Source organism: Pseudophryne corroboree, chromosome 2 (genome assembly GCF_028390025.1).
Source record: "Pseudophryne corroboree isolate aPseCor3 chromosome 2, aPseCor3.hap2, whole genome shotgun sequence".
NCBI lineage: Eukaryota > Metazoa > Chordata > Amphibia > Anura > Myobatrachidae > Pseudophryne > Pseudophryne corroboree.
In genome coordinates this window covers 634,828,575-634,849,684 of record NC_086445.1, presented here as the reverse complement: position 1 = coordinate 634,849,684, position 21,110 = coordinate 634,828,575, and the positions used below count along the sequence as shown (strand labels likewise).

The 21,110-nt window shown below is 47.8% G+C and overlaps 1 protein-coding gene across 2 annotated transcripts in view; it reads right to left on the bottom strand.

Annotated features, from left to right (window-relative positions):
* Positions 1 to 1,549: 1,549 nt before the first annotated feature.
* LOC135041287 (E3 ubiquitin-protein ligase makorin-2-like) overlaps positions 1,550 to 21,110 on the bottom strand; it is a 315,422-nt gene continuing 295,861 nt past the window's right edge. For both annotated transcript variants that reach the window (XM_063954927.1, XM_063954926.1), the window contains one exon: positions 1,550 to 2,010. In XM_063954927.1, coding sequence (XP_063810997.1) covers positions 1,840 to 2,010 — 171 coding nt within the window. In that variant the 3' untranslated portion in view covers positions 1,550 to 1,839. The remainder of the gene's footprint in view (positions 2,011 to 21,110) is intronic.

Sequence of the window (21,110 nt, the reverse complement as noted above, 5' to 3'; positions counted from 1 at the left end):
GTCTTTTCAGAGAAACTCCGTAGAGCTCCTCAGTGTGCATCCAGTCTGCCTGGGCACAGATTCTAAACTGGAGTCTGAAGGAGGGGCATAGAGGGAGGAGCCAGTTCACACCCCTTTGAAAGTCTTAAAGTGCCCATGTCTCCTGCGGATCCAGTCTATACCCCATGGTTCTTGGTGACCCCAGCATCCTTTAGGACGTTTGAGAAATCATAGTTTTGATAGAGGATAACCACTCAGGCTCCCTTGCTGATATCTGCGCTACAACAGTGCAATCCTGATTATATGGAATGAGATCATCCTGAGAGGACATGTCCTAAGCTGCATATGACACAGAGTCCCTGGACATAGCTAACTGGAGACCCCAAACCCTCCACCCACCCACCCACACACACACACACGGTAGGTTAGACAGAGATTCCCCCCTGAGAATGGCAAGAGAGACAGTTCAGAGCCAACCCACACACAGCGCTGTTGTATATAAAGGACACCCCTTATCAGCGCCCACTGTGTACTGTAATAATTACACAGATCCAATTCACCACCTCACCCCCCCCCCACATCCTTCTGCAACCCCCTGGTACCGCACATGATAGCTGGAGTTACTTGGAGGGACAGCTCTGTCAGCGTCTGTGTACAGGAACTGCAGGCAGGAAAATGGCGCTGAACACTGCTGGGTCCGCTCTGAGAAGCTCCGCCCCTTGAAGATGGCGCATCTTCCCGCACAAATTTTTTATACTGGCCTGAGGACTCCATCGCAAGGCGGGGGATTCCGTCCCCTGTGAGCGTCCGAGTACGGAGGATTCTGACGCTAGCCTGGGGACTCAGTCTCTGGTTAGCGTCTGTGACCAGTATAGGGTATTAAGACGCTGGCTCAGGACGCCCCTCAAAGTGCCAACACTGTGTGCCGCTGAGCCTTCCCGAAGCGCAGCCGCTCAGAGCTGCGCTCCTACCCTTGTGCCGCAATATCTCACCTCTCCTGATCTTCTGGCTCTGTAAGGGGGGTGGCAGCATGCTGCCAGGGTGAGCGATCCCCTGTGGCGGGGAATGTTCAATCCCCTCAGGAGCTCAGTGTCCTGTCAGCGGAGAAAGTGGCTCAGACCCCCCCCCCCCCCCCCTCCCTTGAAGCAGGGAGGCTGTTGCCAGCAGCCTCCCTGTAAAATAATATAAACTCTACTAAAAGTTTATTTTAAAGAAGCTCTGTAGAGCTCCCCTAGCTGTGACCGGCTCCACCGGGAACGTTTTCTAAAACTGGGTCTGGTAGGAGGGGCATAGAGGGAGGAGCCAGCCCACACTCTCAAACACTTAAAGTGCCAATGGCTCCTAGTGGACCAGTCTATACCCCCATGGTACTAATGTGGACCCCAGCATCCTCCTGGACGTAAGAGAAAAGTACAATAAAAATGCCATGTTCTCTTCATCAGCTGTAACAAATTATCACTGCTTATATTTTCCACTTAAGGAAAAAAACAAAAACAAAGAACATTGGAGAAAAAAAAAATTAAAACACGGCTATGTCCTCTAAATGAACAAAATTTGTGGCATACAAAGATTAGCAAAAAACAAATCTTTATTCTACATGCACTTTTAAACAATTTAAAAAAACTTTTTTTTTTTTTTTAACATGTCCAAACAACGTTCAAAAATCTCAGGATTAGAAGTTTCCCTCACAACCAATGGGTCTTCACAGATGCCTGCTGTAAGAGCACTGCTATGGACAAACCCAGGGAACAGGGGCAACATCATCCCTTGGCTTTTAAGGGCTGCATGTTAAACCGCAAGAACTAGAAACTTATAACACAGCTGTTTATTTTAAAGCAAAATCCGTTTTACTCAGGATTTTCATTCAGAGTCACTACACTCGCCCAATAGTATTTCGACATCCTCAGGAAAACGTAAACCCATCTCAAAGTGATCTTCAATAAGGGCAAGAGTGAGAGCACAGTGCATGAGATCAATTTCTTCATCGTCACTGAAGTCTTCTTCATAAATTCCCACCAGCTGAGAATAGGACTGTGGAAGAAATCAATCTAATTAGTAATCATGTTTGTCATATACAGAGAATGAATGACAAAACACCTATGTTTCAAAAGGTGCTCATGCAACTACCAATGCAATCCTATCTTTAGGATAGGACTGCATGGTAACCTGCTCAGTGAATAGCACGACGAGGAGAAAAGCCCTGTTTAACGCAAAATAGGGCTTTTCTCTGCTACATGAATAAACCCCAAAGTACCAGCCAATCAGCATCTTAACTGCAATTTCACAGGCTGGGTTTGAAAACGGACAGGAGTTGATGAAGCCCAAAGCCGGGCGAAACGCGTTGAGAAACTGATTTGCTGACCTACTTTTGCCGACATTTATGTAATTTAAGCTAAGCTATTTACTTTTTATTTTGTATATTTAATAAATTAGACCTTTTTTGATATAAGCTGTTGATTGGAGCATTGATATATCATCCAAAGGCTACCCTATGACCACCACCCTCTGATGAGGACCAGGATACGAGTACCAATACTGATATGCACAAATTATTACTTTATCTGGTACGCATGTAATTTTACGTGAGATGTAAAATTTAACCCTACTTACTGAGTAATTACTACGCTATAGCGCAATTCCCTGTTTCCTGACTCTATCTAGATTCCGACAGAGACTTGGACTAAAAGATCAGGGGATCGATAGGCATTGTGTCAAGCCGTAATCCGGTACGCAATATTATTCTTGCGTGTGACAAAAACTGTTTTAAAGGATACTACACTATAGGCGCTCTGCTGTTTCTTCCTCTATTTGCAGATTCTCCTTTGGGCTACGCATACCTAGTGGCACTTTTTGAAGAACTGAGCAGCCACCCGATAAAACGGGGAAAGTGTGGACTGTTTGGTAACCAAACCTTAAACTAGTTTTGGAAGAACGCATTTATTGGACTGGTCATTTGACCAATTTATTTTTGACTGTAGATTGCACTTTTACAGTAAGGTACTACGCATAAATTGGACAAGCGCACTGATTTACTCATTTACAATATATACACACACATGTGGTAAATGAGCTGGTAAACGTTTTCTGTGTTTTCCTTGTCAGATACTGGGATCTACTGCTTATAGTCAGTGTAATGTCGGTGGGTGTTTAGTACACGTGTGTTAACATGTCTGTGTGCTCTGCCACAAACTGTTATGGGAATCCCTCTGTTGGCACCGCCGACTCCTGATGGTACTTGATTAATGAAATTAAGTGTCAGCATGTCAATAGTGGTGTTTTTCCAAAAGAAAAAAACTATATGGGAGACACAGGCGTGTGTGGAGTGACCCTGTCAACACCAACTAATCTGCTGGGTAAAACATAACATGATAATGTGATGCATTTCAATAAGATAGATAGATAGATAGATAGAACGATTGCATTGATCTGTGGCCCGGGGTCGTAAAAATGTTATTTTGCCCAGTTACTACTACTCCTACTACCATGTCTTATGTCGACCATAATGTTTCCTGATTAGATCCACAACATCGGCATTCAGTACATGTTTCATACGCATTAAGAATGTATTAATGTCACTAGGGACCCTGTTCCTGACAAAAATATTTATATATATGAGATATGTATATATAGATATACACATTTAAATACACATATCCACATATATAATTTTAAAAATTTATAATGAATGCTAAAGTGAACTTTTCCTTCTCATGTGCTGGTCACTCTGTTGAATAACTCTAGGTCAGCCGGGACAAGATGGTTTCAAATCATCACGAGGAGTCCGAGTGTTTATTCTTTTCCCGCCGTGGATAGAATAAAGCGAGAGTCAACCCCGGTTCTGCACGGGGCCCTGTCAAAGGATCGTTTACAGGAAGCCAAGTGATATTTTAATTATATGCTGGGATTATACTTGCATTGCATGCGCAGGGGAGAGTGCTTGTATTCAGGAATGGTCGGTTACTTTGTCATTCGATATAATTACCCTGGGGAGAGATGTGATACTCTAAGTTTGCTCATATCTAGAACATTGCAGCATATTGCCGTGCGACTACAAGGGATGGAACTCTTGGGTGCGCGGGCCACTTCCATGGTGGTTTCGGCTAGGAGGACGTTGTGGATTCACCAAAGGGATGCTAATGCTGACTCCGGAAAGAAGTGGAGTCTCTTCCCCATGAAGGTGAAGCCTGGTTTGGTGATGGCCTTGTTAATATGCTCTCGGCAGGTGCCATGGGTAAGTCTACCTTCTTCCCCTGTGTTCCCTCGCAACGGTTGGTGACGCATTGTTGTAGGATGCAGTCATTTTGACCGAATAGATAAAGATTCCCCTTTTCCTTGCAGGAAAAGGAAGGTAAAAAAGGTAGGATGTCAGCTGCCTTTTCAGGTTCACAGGGGCAGAAATCATCCGTTTTCTGCCACGTCCACCGCAGGACGTTGGGTCTATCTTGCGGGGACCCACACCAGTGGGACCACATCTAAAACTCTTCAGTCAGTCCTCAAAAGGACATGGACCAGTGAGTTAAGGATAGACTCCCTAGGGGGACATATGGGAGTTTCCAGGCGACTTTACCGATCCTCCTCATGACAGGGAGGTAGGTGACGCAATACAAGAGTGGTGTCAGGATCAGGTCATTGTCCTGCTGATCCGGTTTAAAAAAAGAAGCTGTTATTCATGCTTTTTCGTGCTCCCGAGGCTGGACGGCTCGGTCAGACAAATCCCAATATTCCTGCTTAAACTCCATGAGGAAATCTCTCATGGCAGGGTTCTCCACTCTGAAAGAGGATGAGGGAGGTCTAGTTACGGTGACTTCCGCATTAGGATTCCCTGAGGATTGTTGTTGCCATTTCACCAGGGTGATGGCGGTATGATGGGTTTCCTTCGATATTAATGAGTCATAATTATTTTGTACTGGATCGCTCTCCGCATTACGGAGAGATCAAGAAGCCAAATGGTGCATAACGTTTTCTCCTTGACCGTTCTTCAGCAACAAGACTTGCCAGAATCCCTGTTGGTCCCAACGACGCGGTGGTTGGCTTGGGCAATATTATTAGATGCAGTACTGAGGAGAGTTTATTTGCTTCCAAAAAAAAAAAAAAGGGGGAAGCTCTGAGAATTCAGAGTCTGGCAGACCTGCAACGGTGTCAATCCGTCAATACATTCAGTTGCTGAAAAAGATGGTTGCGGCCTACGAGGCCATTCAGTGAGCAGGTTGTAGGCCTGAGTGTTTAGCGGGACTTGTTGGAAAAGTGGTCCGGTCCCCACCTGGGAGAATCATAGTTTCAAGACCAGTATCTCGTTCCTGGGGTAGCGACGCTATTCTCACCAAGGACAAGGGTCATGTTAGCATACTTGTCGCCTCATTAATGGTCTAAAATTAAGGGCAGTTATAACAGTTTTCCACAGAAAATAACTGAAATGACAAAAGCTAGAAAGATTTCCCGCTGGGCGACGAAAACATTTACACGCTCTATCAGCGATGCTCGTTCCAAGAGTGGACAACCAGGAAGCAGACTTCCTCGGTGGACACGTTCTCCGTCCGGGAGGGTTGAGTCTTCATCAAGCGTTTTTCACAGAAGTGACAAGTCTTTGGAGAATTCCGCTAATAGCCAAGATGGCGTCACGCCTCGACAAGAAACTTCAGAATTATTGTTCCAGGTCGAGGGTCCCTCAAGTGTTAGCGGTGGACGCCCTAGTGACACCGTGGGTGTTTTGGTCGTTCTATGGGTTCCCTCCACTTCCACTTTTTCCAATGATGTTAAAGATTATGAGAGGAACAAAAGTTCAGGAGATACTCATTGTTCCTGACTGGTCAAGGTGGGCTGGTGTCAGGATCTTAGTCAATTACTCGTAGGAGATCCCAGACTTCTTCCTCTGCGAGAGGATCTGTTATAGCAGGGGCCGTGTGTGTTCCAAGACTTAACGCGGTTTCCATTGACGACTTGGAGATGGAACGTCGGATCCCAGTCCGAAAGGGTATTCCCAGTGAAGTCATCCCTACTCTTCTTCAGGCTGAGAAGTAACGTCAAAACATTACCTCCATATTTGGAGGAAATTATGTGTCTTGGTGTGAATCCAAGAAGGTTCCTAAGGAAGAATTCCAGTTGGATCGTTTTCTCCATTCTTTTGTTACAAGATTGTGTGGATGCGATCTTAGGTTGGGCTCGATTAAGGTTCAGATTTCAGCCTTATCAATTTTCTTCCAAAAGCAATTGGCCTACTTTCCAGAGTTTCAAACTTTTGTTAAGGGAAGTCTTACACAGCCATCCTCCCATGGTGCCTCTGTGGCACCATGGGATCTTTACGTGGTGTTGCAGTTCCTGCAATTTCTTTGGTTAAACTTTTCAGTAGGGTAGAGTTGAAATTCCGCACTTGGAAAGTGGTCATGCGATTAACCTTGGCATCCACAAGGTGGGTGTCTGAGTTGGCGGCTGGGTCTCACAAGAGCCCTGTTTAATCTTCCATGAAGATAGAGCGGAGTTGAGTACTAGGCACCAGTTTTCTGCCAGATGTGGTTTCCTAGGTTTCTCTTAAACCAACCTATTGTGGTGCCGGTGGCTCCTGACACCTGGGCGACATCGAAGTATCTCTATGTGGTCTGAATTTTGAAAATTTTGTGTTGCCAGATTGGCTCAGATCAGGAAAAACGGAGGCTCTGTTTATCCTATATGCTCCCAACAAGATTGGGGTTCCTGCTTCCAAGCAGACCATTGCACGCTGGATCTGTAATACGATTAAGCTTGCTCGTTTTACGGCTGGATTGCAGTTACCGAAATCGGTGAAGGCCCATCCTACCAGGAGGGTGGGCTCATCCTGGGCGGCTGCCCGAGGAGTCTTGATTTTATAGCCTTGCAGAGCAGCCACTTGGTTGGGTTCGAACAATTTTGCAAATATTTCTACAAGTTTGATACCCTGGCTGATGAGGACCTCTTGTTTGGGAATCGGTGCTGCAGAGTCATCCGCACTCTCCCGCCCGTTTTAGAGCTTTGGTATAGACACCATGGTCCTTTTGGAGTCCCCAGCATCCTCTAGGACGTATAAGAAATTGGGATTTTTGTTTACTTACCGTAAAATCTCTTTCTCTGAGTCCATCTGGGGGACGCTGCGCCGTTACTTGTGGTATTTACATTGCTTGGTGCGAGAAAAGGAACTTGACTCCGCATTTGTTTAGACTTCCTCGCCTGCTCTCCTTTCTCCAGGAGGGTCTTGACAAGGGTTTAAAACTTTCTTCCCTGAAGGGTCAGGTTTCGGCCTTGTCGGGTTAGAGGTGTGTGGTAGTGGAGTTTGGCACAGAACTATCAAAAGCTGACTCCTCCCCCCTCTAACCACTCCCATCTCCTTCCTGCTCAGCCCTGTTCAGTTAACGTTTAGCCAAGCCAAAGGAGATAGACCAGAATAAAAAATTAACCAATTAAACCAGACAAACTATGGGAGGGATCGCAGCGTCCCCCAGATGGACTCAGAGAAAGAGATTTTACGGTAAGTAAACAAAAATCCCAATTTCTCTGTCCTCCATCTGGGGGACGCTGCGCCGTTACTTGTGGGACTTCCCAAAGCAAGCTAATGAGAGGAGGGAGACGTTGACGGCATAGCCGTCTGTAAAATACGACGCCCAACAGAGGCAGTCTCCAAACCAACCGTATGAAACCGGTAAAACTTTGTGAACGTATGGACTGACGACCAGGTCGCCGCCCTGCATAGTTGCTCAACAGATGCACCACCGCGAACAGCCCAAGACGCTCCAACTGCTCTAGTCGAATGAGCCCTAATTGAGTCAGGAACCGAAACGTTTGAGGACACGTAAGCCTGCCTGATGGCCGAAGTTACCCAACGGGCCACAGTGTTCTTAGAGGCAGGCCAACCTCGTTTGGGAGCATCAACCAATACCAACAAGGAATCCGTACGACGGAAAGACTCCGTGCGAGACAAATAAATACGTAAGGCCCGAACAACATCCAAGAGAGCCAAATGGGAATCTTCCCCCTGAGAAGATGACGGATTAAAAGCTGGAAGAACGATGTCCTGATTTAAATGGAATGCTGAAACAACCTTTGGAAGAAATGAAGGCTTCGTCCGCAGAACCACCCGATTGTCATGAAACACTAACAAGGGCGGCCTGCAGGAAAGAGCCGCCAACTCAGACACTCGTCTAGCTGAGGCAATAGCCAAAAGAAAAACAACTTTTTGTGTTAGATAACGTAGTTCCACAGATTCTAGAGGTTCAAATGGAGAATTTTGAAGGGCTTTAAGTACCAAGTTTAAATCCCAGGGAGGAATCGGAGGAACAAAAGGTGGTTGAATTCGAAGTACACCCTGTAGGAATGTTTGAACCTCTGGGATGATTGCTAACTTCTTTTGAAAAAGAACCGACAAGGCCGAAACCTGACCCTTCAGGGAAGAAAGTTTTAAACCCTTGTCAAGACCCTCCTGGAGAAAGGAGAGCAGGCGAGGAAGTCTAAACAAATGCGGAGTCAAGTTCCTTTTCTCGCACCAAGCAATGTAAATACCACAAGTAACGGCGCAGCGTCCCCCAGATGGAGGACAGAGAAAATAGGATTTTAATACCTACCGGTAAATCCTTTTCTCTTAGTCCGTAGAGGATGCTGGGCGACCGTCCCAGTGCGTACTGTATCTGCAGTTATTGGTTATGGTTACACTCATGTTGTGTTTCTTTTCAGTCAGTCTGTTGCTGATGTTATTCATGCCATGGCATGCGGTATGCTATTATTGGTTGTGTTTACACACAGGTTGTGTTACATTTTCGGTCAACATTTTGCTGTATATTTTTTCATGCCGTCGGCTGGTGTTCTATTGAATGTGGCACCACGTTCTGCGGCATGTTTGAGGTGTGAGCTGGTATGACGCTCACCGTGTTTAAACAATAAATTCTTTCCTCGAAATGTCCGTCTCCCTGGGCACAGTTCTATAACTGGAGTCTGGAGGAGGGGCATAGAGGGAGGAGCCAGTTCACACCCATTTAAAGTCTTATGGTGCCCATGTCTCCTGAGGATCCAGTCTATACCCCATGGTCCTTTTGGAGTCCCCAGCATCCTCTACGGACTAAGAGAAAATGATTTACCGGTAGGTAATAAAATACTATTATTTGCTCTTTAAAGAAATATGGAAAAAAATAAGATTTTAAACCTACCGGTAAATCTTTTTCTCCTAGTCTGTAGAGGATGCTGGGGACTTCGTAAGGACCATGGGGTATAAATGGGCTCTGCAGGAGACATGGGCACTCTCAGACCTTTTAATGGGCGTGAGCTGGCTCCTCCCTCTATGCCCCTCCTCCAAACCTCAGTTATAGAACTGTGCCCAGAGGAGACTGACATTTCGAGGAAAAGGATTTTGTTAATTAAGGGTGAGATACATAGCAGCTCACACCACAAACACACCGTATAACATGGTATATAACTAAACCAGTTAACAGCATGAAAAACAGAAATCAGCAACAGTCTGATCTCAACCATACACAACTCTCGTGTAACTACATCAGTAACTATGTACAAATACTGCAGATTTATTCCGCACTGGGACGGGCGCCCAGCATCCTCTACGGACTAGGAGAAATAGATTTACCGGTAGGTTTAAAATCTTAATTTTCTCTTACGTCCTAGAGGATGCTGGGGACTCCATAAGGACCATGGGGTTTATACCAAAGCTCCAGACCAGGCGGGAGAGTGCGGATGACTCTGCAGCACCGATTGAGCAAACAGGAGGTCCTCATCAGCCAGGGTATCAAACTTATAGAATTTTGCAAAAGTGTTTGAACCCGACCAAGTAGCTGCTCGGCAAAGCTGTAATGCCGAGACACCTCAAGCAGCCGCCCAAGAAGAGCCCACCTTCCTAGTGGAATGGGCCTTTACCGATTTTGGTAACGGCAATCCTGCCGTAGAATGAGCCTGCTGAATCGTGTTACAGATCCAGCGTGCAATAGTCTGCTTGGAAGCAGGAGCGCCAACCCTGTTGGCCGCATATAGGACAAACAGAGCCTCTGTTTTCCTAATACGAGCCGTTCTGTCTACATAGATTTTTAAAGCCCTGACTACATCAAGGGACTTGGACTCCAAGACATCCGTAGCCACCAGCACTACAATAGGTTGGTTCATGTGAAACGACAAAACCACCTTAGGTAGAAATTGTGGACGAGTTCTCAATTCCGCTCTATCCACATGGAAAATCAGATAGGGGCTCTTGTGGGACAAGGCCGCCAATTCTGACACCCGCCTTGCAGATGCCAAGGCCAATAACATGACCACTTTCCACGTGAGAAATTTTAAGTTTGAAGTGGTTCAAACCAATGTGATTTAAGGAACTGCAACACCACGTTCACGTCCCACGGTGCCACAGGGGGCACAAAAGGAGGTTGGATGTGTAGTACTCCTTTCACAAAAGTCTGTACTTCTGGAAGAGAGGCCAATTCCTTCTGAAAGAATATTGATAAGGCCGAAATCTGCACCTTAATGGAACCTAACTTTAGGCCCATATCCACTCCTGTCTGTAGAAAATGGAGAAAACGACCCAGCTGGAATTCTTCTGTAGGAGCATTCTTGGATTCACACCAAGACACATACTTCCTCCAAATACGGTGATAGTGCTTCGCAGTTACTTCCTTCCTAGCTTTAAGAAGAGTAGGGATGACTTCCCCTGGAATACCTTTCCTAGCTAGGATATGGTGTTCAACCGCTATGCCGTCAAACATAATCGCGGTAAGTCTTGTTACAGGTCCTCTCTGAGAGGAAGCAGCCAAGGATCTTCTGTGATCATTTCCTGAAGATCTGGATACCAGGCCCTTCGAGGCCAATCTGGGACAATGAGTATCGTCTGAACTCCTGTTCTTCTGATTCTCAATATTTTTGAGATGAGCGGAAGCAGAGGAAACACACAGACCGCTTGATACAAACACGGTGTTACTAGCGCGTCCACTGCTATTGCCTGAATGTCCCTTGCCCTGGAACAATATGTCCGAAGCTTCTGGTTGAGGCGTGACGCCATCATGTCTATTTGAGGGAGTCCCCAACAACTTGTCACTTCTGCAAAGACCTCTTGATGAAGTCCCCACTCTCCTGGATGGCGATCGTGTCTGCTGAGGAAGTCTGCTTCCCAGTTGTCCGCTCCCGGAATGAATACCGCAGACAGAGCGCTTACATGATTTTCCGCCCAGCGAAGAATCCTGGCGGCCTCCGCCATTGCTGCTCTGCTCCTTGTTCCGCCCTGGCAGTTTACATGCGCCACGGCTGTGATATTGTCTGACTGGATCAAAATGGGTAGGTTGCGAAGGAGATGCTCCGCCTGTCTCAGGCCGTTGTATATGGCCCTTAATTCCAGCACGTTTATGTGCAGACAAGCCTCCTGGCTTGACCATATTCCCTGAAAGTTTTTTCCCTGTGTGACTGCTCCCCAACCTCAGAGGCTCGCGTCCGTGGTCACGAGAACCCAATCTTGAATTCCAAACCTGCGACCCTCTAGAAGGTGAGCACTCTGGAGCCACCACAGGAGAGAAATCCTGGCCCTGGGGGACAGGCTTATCTGATGCATTTGGAGATGGGACCCGGACCACTTGCTCAGTAGGTCCCACAGAAAAGTTCTTGCATGGAACCTGCTAAACGGAATGGCCTCGTAGGCCGCCACCATCTTTCCCAACACTCGAGTGCATTGATGAATCAACACTCTCTTTGGTTTCAGCAGAACTCTGACCATGTTCTGGAGTTCCAGAGCTTTTTCCACTGGGAGAAAAACCCTCTGCTGTTCCGTGTCCAGAATCATGCCCAAAAACGACAGCCGAGTTGTCGGGACCAACTGCGACTTTGGCAAAATTTAGAAGCCAGCCGTGTTGTTGTAGCACCCTCAGAGAGAGAGCCACGCTCTTTAGTATTTGTTCTCTTGATCTCGCTTTTATCAGGAGATCGTCCAAGTACGGGATAATTTTGACACCCTGCTTGCGCAGGAGCACCATAATTTCTGCCATTGCCTTGGGGAAAATCCTCGGGGCCGTGGAAAGCCCAAACGGCAACGTCTGAAACTGGTAATGACAATCCTGTACAGCGAATCTCGGGAACGCCTGATGAGGAGAATATATGAGGACATGAAGGTATGCATCCTTTATGTCTAGTGACACCATAAAATCCCCCCATTCCAGGCTGGAGATCACTGCCCGGAGAGATTCCATTTTGAATTTGAATCTCTTCAAATATAGAGATTTAGGGATTTTCGGTTCAGAATCGGTCTGACCGAACCGTCCGGCTTCGGGACCACAAACAGGGTTGAATAGAACCCCTTTCCCTGTTGCAACTGGGGAACCTCGATAATCACTTGCTGTTGACACAGCTTTTGTATAGCCGCCGAAACTATTGCTCTCTCTGGGAGAGAAGCTGGCAAGGCAGATTTGAAAAATCGGCGTGGAGGCACATCTTCGAACTCCAGTTTGTAGCTTTGGGACACAATTCCTATCACCCAAGGATCCAAGTCCGAATGAACCCAGACCTGGCTGAAGACGTGCCCCCACCGGTGCGGACTCCCGTAGCGGGGCCCCAGCGTCATGCGGTGGATTTGGTAGAGGTCGGGGAGGACTTTTACTCCTGGGAACTAGCCGAAGCTGGTGTTCTTTTCCCGCTACCTCTACCTCTGGCGAGGAAGGATGAACCGCACCCCTTTCTGAATTTATGAGACCGAAAGGACTGCATCTGGTATTGAGGTGTTTTCTTTTGCTGTGGGGGAATGTAAGGCAGAAAAGAAGACTTACCCGCGGTAGCTGTGGAAACCAGGTCCGCAAGGCCTTCCCCAAACAGAACTTCACCCTTGTAAGGCAAAGCCTCCATAAGTCTCTTGGAGTCAGCATCCCCCGTCCATTGGCGGGTCCACAGTGACCTCCTAGCTGAAATTGCCATGGCATTTGCTCTTGAACCCAAGAGCCCAATATCTCTCGCAGCCTCCCTCATATATAACGCTGCGTCCTTTATGTGACCTAATGTCAACAAAACACTGTCTTTATCGAGGGTGTCCATGTTAGATGACAAGTTATCTGCCCATGCTGCAATTGCGCTCCCCACCCATGCTGACGCTACCGCCGGTCTGAGCAGGGCTCCCGTAGTCGCATAAATTGATTTTCCTGCCTGCGATCCGCAGGATCTTTTAAGGTCGCCGTGTCCGGGGACGGTAGGGGCACCTTTTTGGACAAGCGCGTAAGGGCCTTGTCCACCGTGGGTGAGGATTCCCACCGTAACCTGTCCTGTGAGGGGAAAGGATATGCCATTATAATTCTCTTGGGAATCTGCAGCCTCTTTTCTGGAGTTTCCCAAGCCTTTTCAAATAAAGCGATCAGCTCATGTGATGGGGGAAATGTTACCTCAGGTTTCTTCCCCTTAAACATACAGACCCGTGTGTCCAGGACAGACGGGTCCTCTGTGATATGTACTACATCTTTTATTGCAATAATCATGTATTGAATACTCTTTGCCACCCTTGGGTGCAACTTTGCCTCAGTGTCGACACTGGAGTCTGAATCCGTGTCGGTATCAGTGTCTGCTATCTGGGTAAAGGGACTTTTTGGGACCATGAAGGGTCTTGTGACACAGTAAGAGCCATGGAGTGACTCCCTGGTTGGCATTTGGACTCTGCTTTGTCCAATCTCTTATGTAATAAAGCCACATTTGCATTCAAAACATTCCACATGTCAACCCAATTAGCCGTCGGCGGTGCCTCCGGAGACAATACTACCATCTGCTCTGCATCCTCCCTAGAAGAGCCTTCCGCTTCAGACATGTCGACACACACGTACTGACACCCCACACACACTGGGATATATGGATATGGGGACAGACCTACAATAAGTCCCTTTGGAGAGACAGAGAGAAAGTATGCCAGCTCACACCCAGCACCCTGTGGTTCTGAAACAAAGTCCCAGACTATTAAGCGCTTTTATAATAATAAATTTTGCACAAAATTAAAGTGACCCCCCCCCTCCCCCTCGTTTTGCACCCTGTTACATGTGTACAGCAGGGGAAGAGTCCGGGAGCAGCTTCTCTGCAGCAAGCTGTGGAGAAAATGGCGCTGGTTAGAGCTGAGGGAACAAGCTCCGCCCCCTCGATGGCAGGCTCCGGTCCCGCTGTTTTATACTGGCGGGGCTTTATATACTGCCTCAGCAGTATCTATACTTGTGCCAGCCTATATAGGAGGTAAAAATTGCTGCCCAGGGCGCCCCCCCTGCGCCCTGCACCCTTGCTGTGCCGTTGTGTGTGGGAGCAATGGCGCGCTTCGCGACCGCTGCGCGGTACCTCACGAAGATCTATAGTCTTCCGCCGCCTTTGAAGTCTTCTTGCTTCCTATACTCACCCGGCTTCTATCTTCCGACTCTGCGAGGACGACGGCGGCACGGCTCTGGGACGACACCTGTGTTCCGACCCTCTGGAGCTAATGGTGTCCAGTAGCCAAAGAAGCAGAGCCTATCAGTAAAGTAGGTCTGCTTCTCTCCCCTCAGTCCCACGAAGCAGGGAGCCTGTTGCCAGCAGTGCTCCATGAAAATAAAAAACCTAACAAAAGTCTTTTCTAGAGAAACTCAGTAGAGCTCCCCTAGTGTGTGTCCAGTCTCCTCTGGGCACATAATCTAACAGTCTCCTCTGGGCACAGAATCTAACCGAGGTCTGGAGGAGGGGCATAGAGGGAGGAGCCAGCTCACGCCCATTAAATGGTCTTAGAGTGCCCACGTCTCCTGTGGAGCCCGGCTATACCCCATGGTCCTTACGGAGTCCCCAGCATCCTCTAGGACGCAAGATAAATAGGATTTTAATACCTACCGGTAAATCCTTTTCTCTTAGTCCGTAGAGGATGCTGGGGATGCTTCAAGAACCATGGGGTATATACGGGATCCGCAGGAGATATAGGGCACTTTAAGACTTTAAAAGGGGTGTGAACTGGCTCCTCCTCCAGACTCCAGTTATAGGAACTGTGCCCAGGGAGACTGACACTTAGAGGAAAAGGATTTATTTAATTTTTAAACTAAGGTGAGATACATAACAGCTCACACCTCAAACACACCGTACAACATGGCATTCAACAACTACGCATGCAACGGCATGGCTAACATCAGCCACAGACTGACTGAACTCAACACAACATGTGTGTAACCATAACCAAAAACTGCAGATACAGCCCGCACTGGGACGGGCGCCCAGCATCCTCTACGGACTAAGAGAAAAGGATTTACCGGTAGGTATTAAAATCCTATTTTCTCATACGTCCTAGAGCACAGGTTCTCAAACTCGGTCCTCAGGACCCCACACGGTGCATGTTTTGCAGGTCTCCTCACATAATCACAAGTGACATAATTAACTCCACCTGTGGACCTTTTAAAATGTGGCTGTGAGTTATTAATACACCTGTGCACCTGCTGGGTTACCTGCAAAACATGCACTGTGTGGGGTCCTGAGGACCGAGTTTGAGAACCACTGTCCTAGAGGATGCTGGGGATGCTTCAAGAACCATGGGGTTTATACCAAAGCTCTAGAACGGGTGGGAGAGTGCGGATGACTCTGCAGCACCGATTGACCAAACAAGAGGTCCTCCTCAGCCAGGGTATCAAACTTGTAAAACTTCGCAAAAGTGTTTGATCCCACCAAGTAGCAGCTCAGCAAAGCTGTAATGCAGAGACCCCTCGGACAGCCGCCCAGGATGAGCCCACCTTTCTGGTAGAATGGGCCTTCACCGATTTCGGTAACGGCAATCCTGCCATAGAGTGAGCTTGCTGAATCGTATTACAGATCCAACGCGCAATAGTCTGCTTGGAAGCAGGAGCCCCAATCTTGTTGGGAGCCCACAGGACAAACAGAGCCTCAGTTTTCCTAATTTGAGCAATTATGGCGACAGATTTTCAAAGCTCTCACCACATCGAGAGACTTCGATTCCGCCAAGGCCTCAGTAGCCACTGGCACCACAATAGGCTGGTTTACGTGAAACGTTGAAACCACTTTTGGCAGAAATTACCGACGAGTTCTCAACTCCACTCTATCAGCATGGAAGATTAAATAGGGGCTTTTGTGAGACAAAGCCACCAATTCAGATACCCGCCTTGCGGATGCCAAGGCCAACATGACTACTTTCCAAGTAAGGAATTTTAACTCAACCTTACGCAAAGGTTCAAACCAATGAGACTGCAGGAACTGCAACACCACATTCAGATCCCATGGTGCCACTGGGGGCACAAAGGGAGGTTGGATGTGTAGTACGCCTTTCACGAAGGTCTGAACTTCTGGAAGGAAGGCCGAAATTTGTACTTTAATTGGGAATGACTTCACTGGGAATACCCTTCCGGGCTAGGATTTGGCGTTCAACCGCCATGCCATCAAACGCAGCCGTGGTAAGTCGTATTACAACAAGGACCGTGCGTGTATCAAGTCCTCCCGTAGAGGAAGAGGCCAGGGATCTTCTATGAGCAATTCCTGAAGATCTGGATACCAGGCCCTCCTTGGCCAATCTGGAACAATGAGTATCGCCTGAACCCTTGTTCTTATCAACATCTTTAGCACCTTTGGAATGAGTGGAAGCGGAGGGAACACATATACCGACGGAAACACCCACTGTGTCACTAGGGCGTCCACCGCTATCGCTTGAGGGTACCTTGACCTGGAACAATATCTCAAGTTTCTTGTTGAGGCGGGACGCCATCATGTCTATTTGAGGAATTCCCCAACGACTTGTCACTTCTGCAAAGACCTCTTGATGAAGACCCCACTCTCCTGGATGAGGAAGTCTGCTTCCCAGTTGTCCACTCCTGGAATGAAGACCGCTGACCGAGCGCTTGCATGTCTCTCCGCCCAGCAAAGAACTTTCGTGGCCTCGGCCATTGCCGCTCTGCTCTTTGTTCCACCCTGGCGGTTTATGTACGCCACTGCTGTTATGTTGTCTGACTGAATCAAGACAGGCAGACCGCGAAGATGTTCCGCTTGCAGAATGCCGTTGTAAATGGCCCTTAATTCCACAATGTTTATGTGCAGACAAGCTTCCTAGCTTGACCATTTTCCATGAAAATTTCTCCCCAGCCTCGGAGACTTGCATCTGTGGTCACCAGGATCCAATCCTGAATCCCGAACCTGCGTCCCTCCAGAAGGTGAGAACTGTGCAGCCACCACAGAAGGGAGATCCTGGTCCTGGAAGATAGGAATATTTTCTGATGCATGTCCAGGTGAGACCCGGACCACTTGTCCAGCAGGTCCCACTGAAAACACCCTGGCATGGAACCTGCCATACTGAATGGCCTCGTAGGCCGCCACCCTCTTCTCCAGCAACCGAGTGCATTGAAGAATCGACACTCTTGCCGGTTTCAGAATCTGTTTTACCATGTTCTGTATTTCCAGAGCCTTTTCCACTGAAAGAAAAACTCTAATTCTATATCCAGAATCACACCCAGGAACGACAGCCGTGTCGTCGGAACCAACTGTGATTTTGGCAAGTTTAGGAGCCAACCATGTTGTTGCAGAATCAGAGAGACTGAAAGGGTTTTTCAGCAATTTTTCCTTGGATCTCGCCTTTATGAGATCGTCCAAGTACGGGATAATTGTGACTCCCTGCTTGCGCAGGAGAACCATAATTTCCGCCATAATCTTGGTGAAAATCCTTGGAGCCGTGGACAGACCAAACGGCAACATCTGAAATTGGTAATAACAATCCTGAACAGCAAACCTCAGGTAAGCCTGATGCGGAGGATATATGGGGACGTGTAAGTAGGCATCCTTTATGTCGACCGACACCATAAAATCCCCCTTCTCCAGACTGGAGATCACTGCTCGGAGAGATTCCATCTTGAATTTGAATTTTTTTTTTAGAAAAAAAAATAAGATTTTACTCACCGGTAAATCTATTTCTCGTAGTCCGTAGTGGATGCTGGGAACTCCGAAAGGACCATGGGGAATAGCGGCTCCGCAGGAGACTGGGCACAACTAAAGAAAGCTTTAGGTCACCTGGTGTGCACTGGCTCCTCCCACTATGACCCTCCTCCAAGCCTCAGTTAGGACACTGTGCCCGGACGAGCTGACATAATAAGGAAGGATTTTGAATCCCGGGTAAGACTCATACCAGCCACACCAATCACACCGTATAACTCGTGATACTATACCCAGTTAACAGTATGAAATACAACTGAGCCTCTCAACAGATGGCTCAACAAAAACCCTTTAGTTAACAATAACTATGTACAAGTATTGCAGACAATCCGCACTTGGGATGGGCGCCCAGCATCCACTACGGACTACGAGAAATAGATTTACCGGTGAGTAAAATCTTATTTTCTCTGACGTCCTAGTGGATGCTGGAAACTCCGAAAGGACCATGGGGATTATACCAAAGCTCCCAAACGGGCGGGAGAGTGCGGATGACTCTGCAGCACCGAATGAGAGAACTCAAGGTCCTCCTCAGCCAGGGTATCAAATTTGTAGAATTTTGCAAACGTGTTTGCCCCTGACCAAGTAACAGCTCGACAAAGTTGTAAAGCCGAGACCCTTCGGGCAGTCGCCCAAGATGAGCCCACCTTCCCTGTGGAATGGGCTTTAACTGATTTAGGATGCGGCAGTCCAGCCGCAGAATGCGCCTGCTGAATCTTGTCACAGATCCAGCGAGCGATAGTCTGCCTAGAAGCAGGAGCACCCAGCCTGTTGGGTGCATACAGGATAAATAGCGAGTCAATTTTCCTGACTCTAGCCGTCCTGGAAACATAATTTTTCAAGGCCCTGACTACGTCCAGTAACTTGGAATCCTCCAAGTCCCTAGTAGCCGCAGGCACCACAATAGGTTGGTTCAAGTGAAAAGCTGATACCACCTTAGGGAGAAACTGGGGACGAGTCCTCAATTCTGCCCTATCCATATGGAAAATCAGATAAGGACTTTTATATGACAAAGCCGCCAATTCTGACACACGCCTGGCCGAAGCCAAGGCCAATAACATGACCACTTTCCGCGTGAGATATTTTAGATCCACGGTTTTTAGTGGTTCAAACCAATGTGATTTTAAGAAACTCAACACCACGTTGAGATCCCAAGGTGCCACTGGAGGCACAACCGGGGGCTGAATATGCAGCACTCCTTTTACAATGTCTGAACTTCAGGTACTGAAGCTAATTCTGTCTGGAAGAAAAATCGACAGAGCCGAGATCTGTATCTTAATGGAGCCTAATTTTAGGCCCATAGACACTCCTGCTTGTAGGAAATGCAGAAATCGACCTAGTTGAAATTCCTCTGTTGGGGCCTTTTTTGGCCTCACACCAAGCAACATATTTCCGCCATATGCGGTGATAATGTTTTGCAGTTACATCTTTCCTGGCTTGAATCAGCGTAGGAATGACTTCCTCCGGAATGCCCTTTTCCTTTAGGATCCAGCGTTTAACCGCCATGCCCTCAAAACGTAGCCGCGGTAAGTCTTGGAACAGACAGGGCCCCTGCTGCAGCAGGTCCTGTCTGAGCGGCAGAGGCCATGGGTCCTCTGATATAATTTCTTGAAGTTCTGGGTACCAGGCTCTTCTTGGCCAATCCGGAACCACGAGTATCGTTCTTACTCCTCGCCTTCTTATTATTCTCAGTACCTTTGGTATGAGAGGCAGAGGGGGGAACACATAACCCAACTGGTACACCCACGGTGTTACCAGAGCGTCCACAGCTATCGCCTGAAGGTCCCTTGATCTGGCGCAATATCTTTTATAGCTTTTTATTGAGGCGGGACGCCTTCATATCCACCTGTGGCCTTTCCCAATGGTGTACAATCCTTTGGAAGACTTCTGGATGAAGTCCCCACTCTCTCGGGTGGAAGACGTGTCTGCTGAGAAGATCCGTTTCCCAGTTGTCCACTCCGGGAATGAACACTGCTGACAGTGCTAACACATGATTTTCCGCCCATCGGAGAATCCTTGTGGCTTCTGCCATCGCCATTCTTGTGCCGCCCTGATGGTTTACATGGGCGACTGCCGTGATGTTGTCTGATTGGATCAGGACCGGCTGGTTTTGAAGCAGAGGCCTTGCCTGACTCAGGGCATTGTAAATGGCCCTCAGTTCCAGAATATTTATGTAGGGAAGTCACCCGACTTGACCAAAGTCCCTGGAAGTTTCTTCCCTGTGTGACTGCCCCCCAGCCTCAAAGGCTGGCATCCATGGTCACTAGGACCTAGTCCTGTATGTCGAACCTGCGGCCCTCTTGAAGATGGGCACTCTGCAGCCACTACAGTAGAGATACCCTGGTCCTTGGAGACAGGGTTATCAGCCGATGCATCTGAAGATGTGATCCGGACCACTTGTCTAACAGGTCCCACTGAAAAGTTCTTGCATGGAACCTGCCGAATGGAATTGCTTCGTAGGAAGCTATCATTTTTCCCAGGACTCGCGTGCAATGATGCACCGATAACTGTTTTGGCTTCAGGAGGTCCCTGACTAGAGATGACAGCTCCTTGGCTTTCTCCTCCGGGAGAAACACTTATTTCTGGTCTGTGCCCAGAACCATCCCCAGGAACAGTAGACGTGTCGTAGGAACCAGCTGTGACTTTGGATTGTGCAGAATCCAACCGTGCTGTTGTAGCACTTTCCAAAATAGTGCTACCCCGACTAGCAACTGCTCCTTGGACCTCGCCCTTATAAGGAGATTGTCCAAGTACGGGATAATTAAAACTCCCCTTTTTCGAAGGAGTATCATCATTCCGGCAATTACCTTGGTAACACCCTCGGTGCCATGTACAGTCCAAACGGCAGAGTCTGGACTTGGTAATGGTAATCCTGTACCACAAATCTGAGGTACTCCTGGCGAGGATAGTAAATGGGGACATGCAGGTAAGCATCCTTGATGTCCCGGGATACCATGTAATCCCCCTCGTCCAGGCTTGCAATAACCGCCCTGAGCGATTCCATCTTGAACTTGAATTTTTTTATGTATGTGTTCAAGGATTTTAAATATAAAAAAGGGTCACACCGAACCATGCGGTTTCGGTACCCCAAACCGTGTGGAATAGTAACCCCGTCCTTGTTGAAGTAGGGGCACCTTAAGTATTACCTGCTGGGAATACAGCTTATTAATTGCCTCTAGCACAGCCTCCCTGCCTGAGGGAGTTGTCGGCAAGGCATATTTGAGGAAACGGCGGGGGGAAGACATCTCGAATTCCAGCTTGTACCC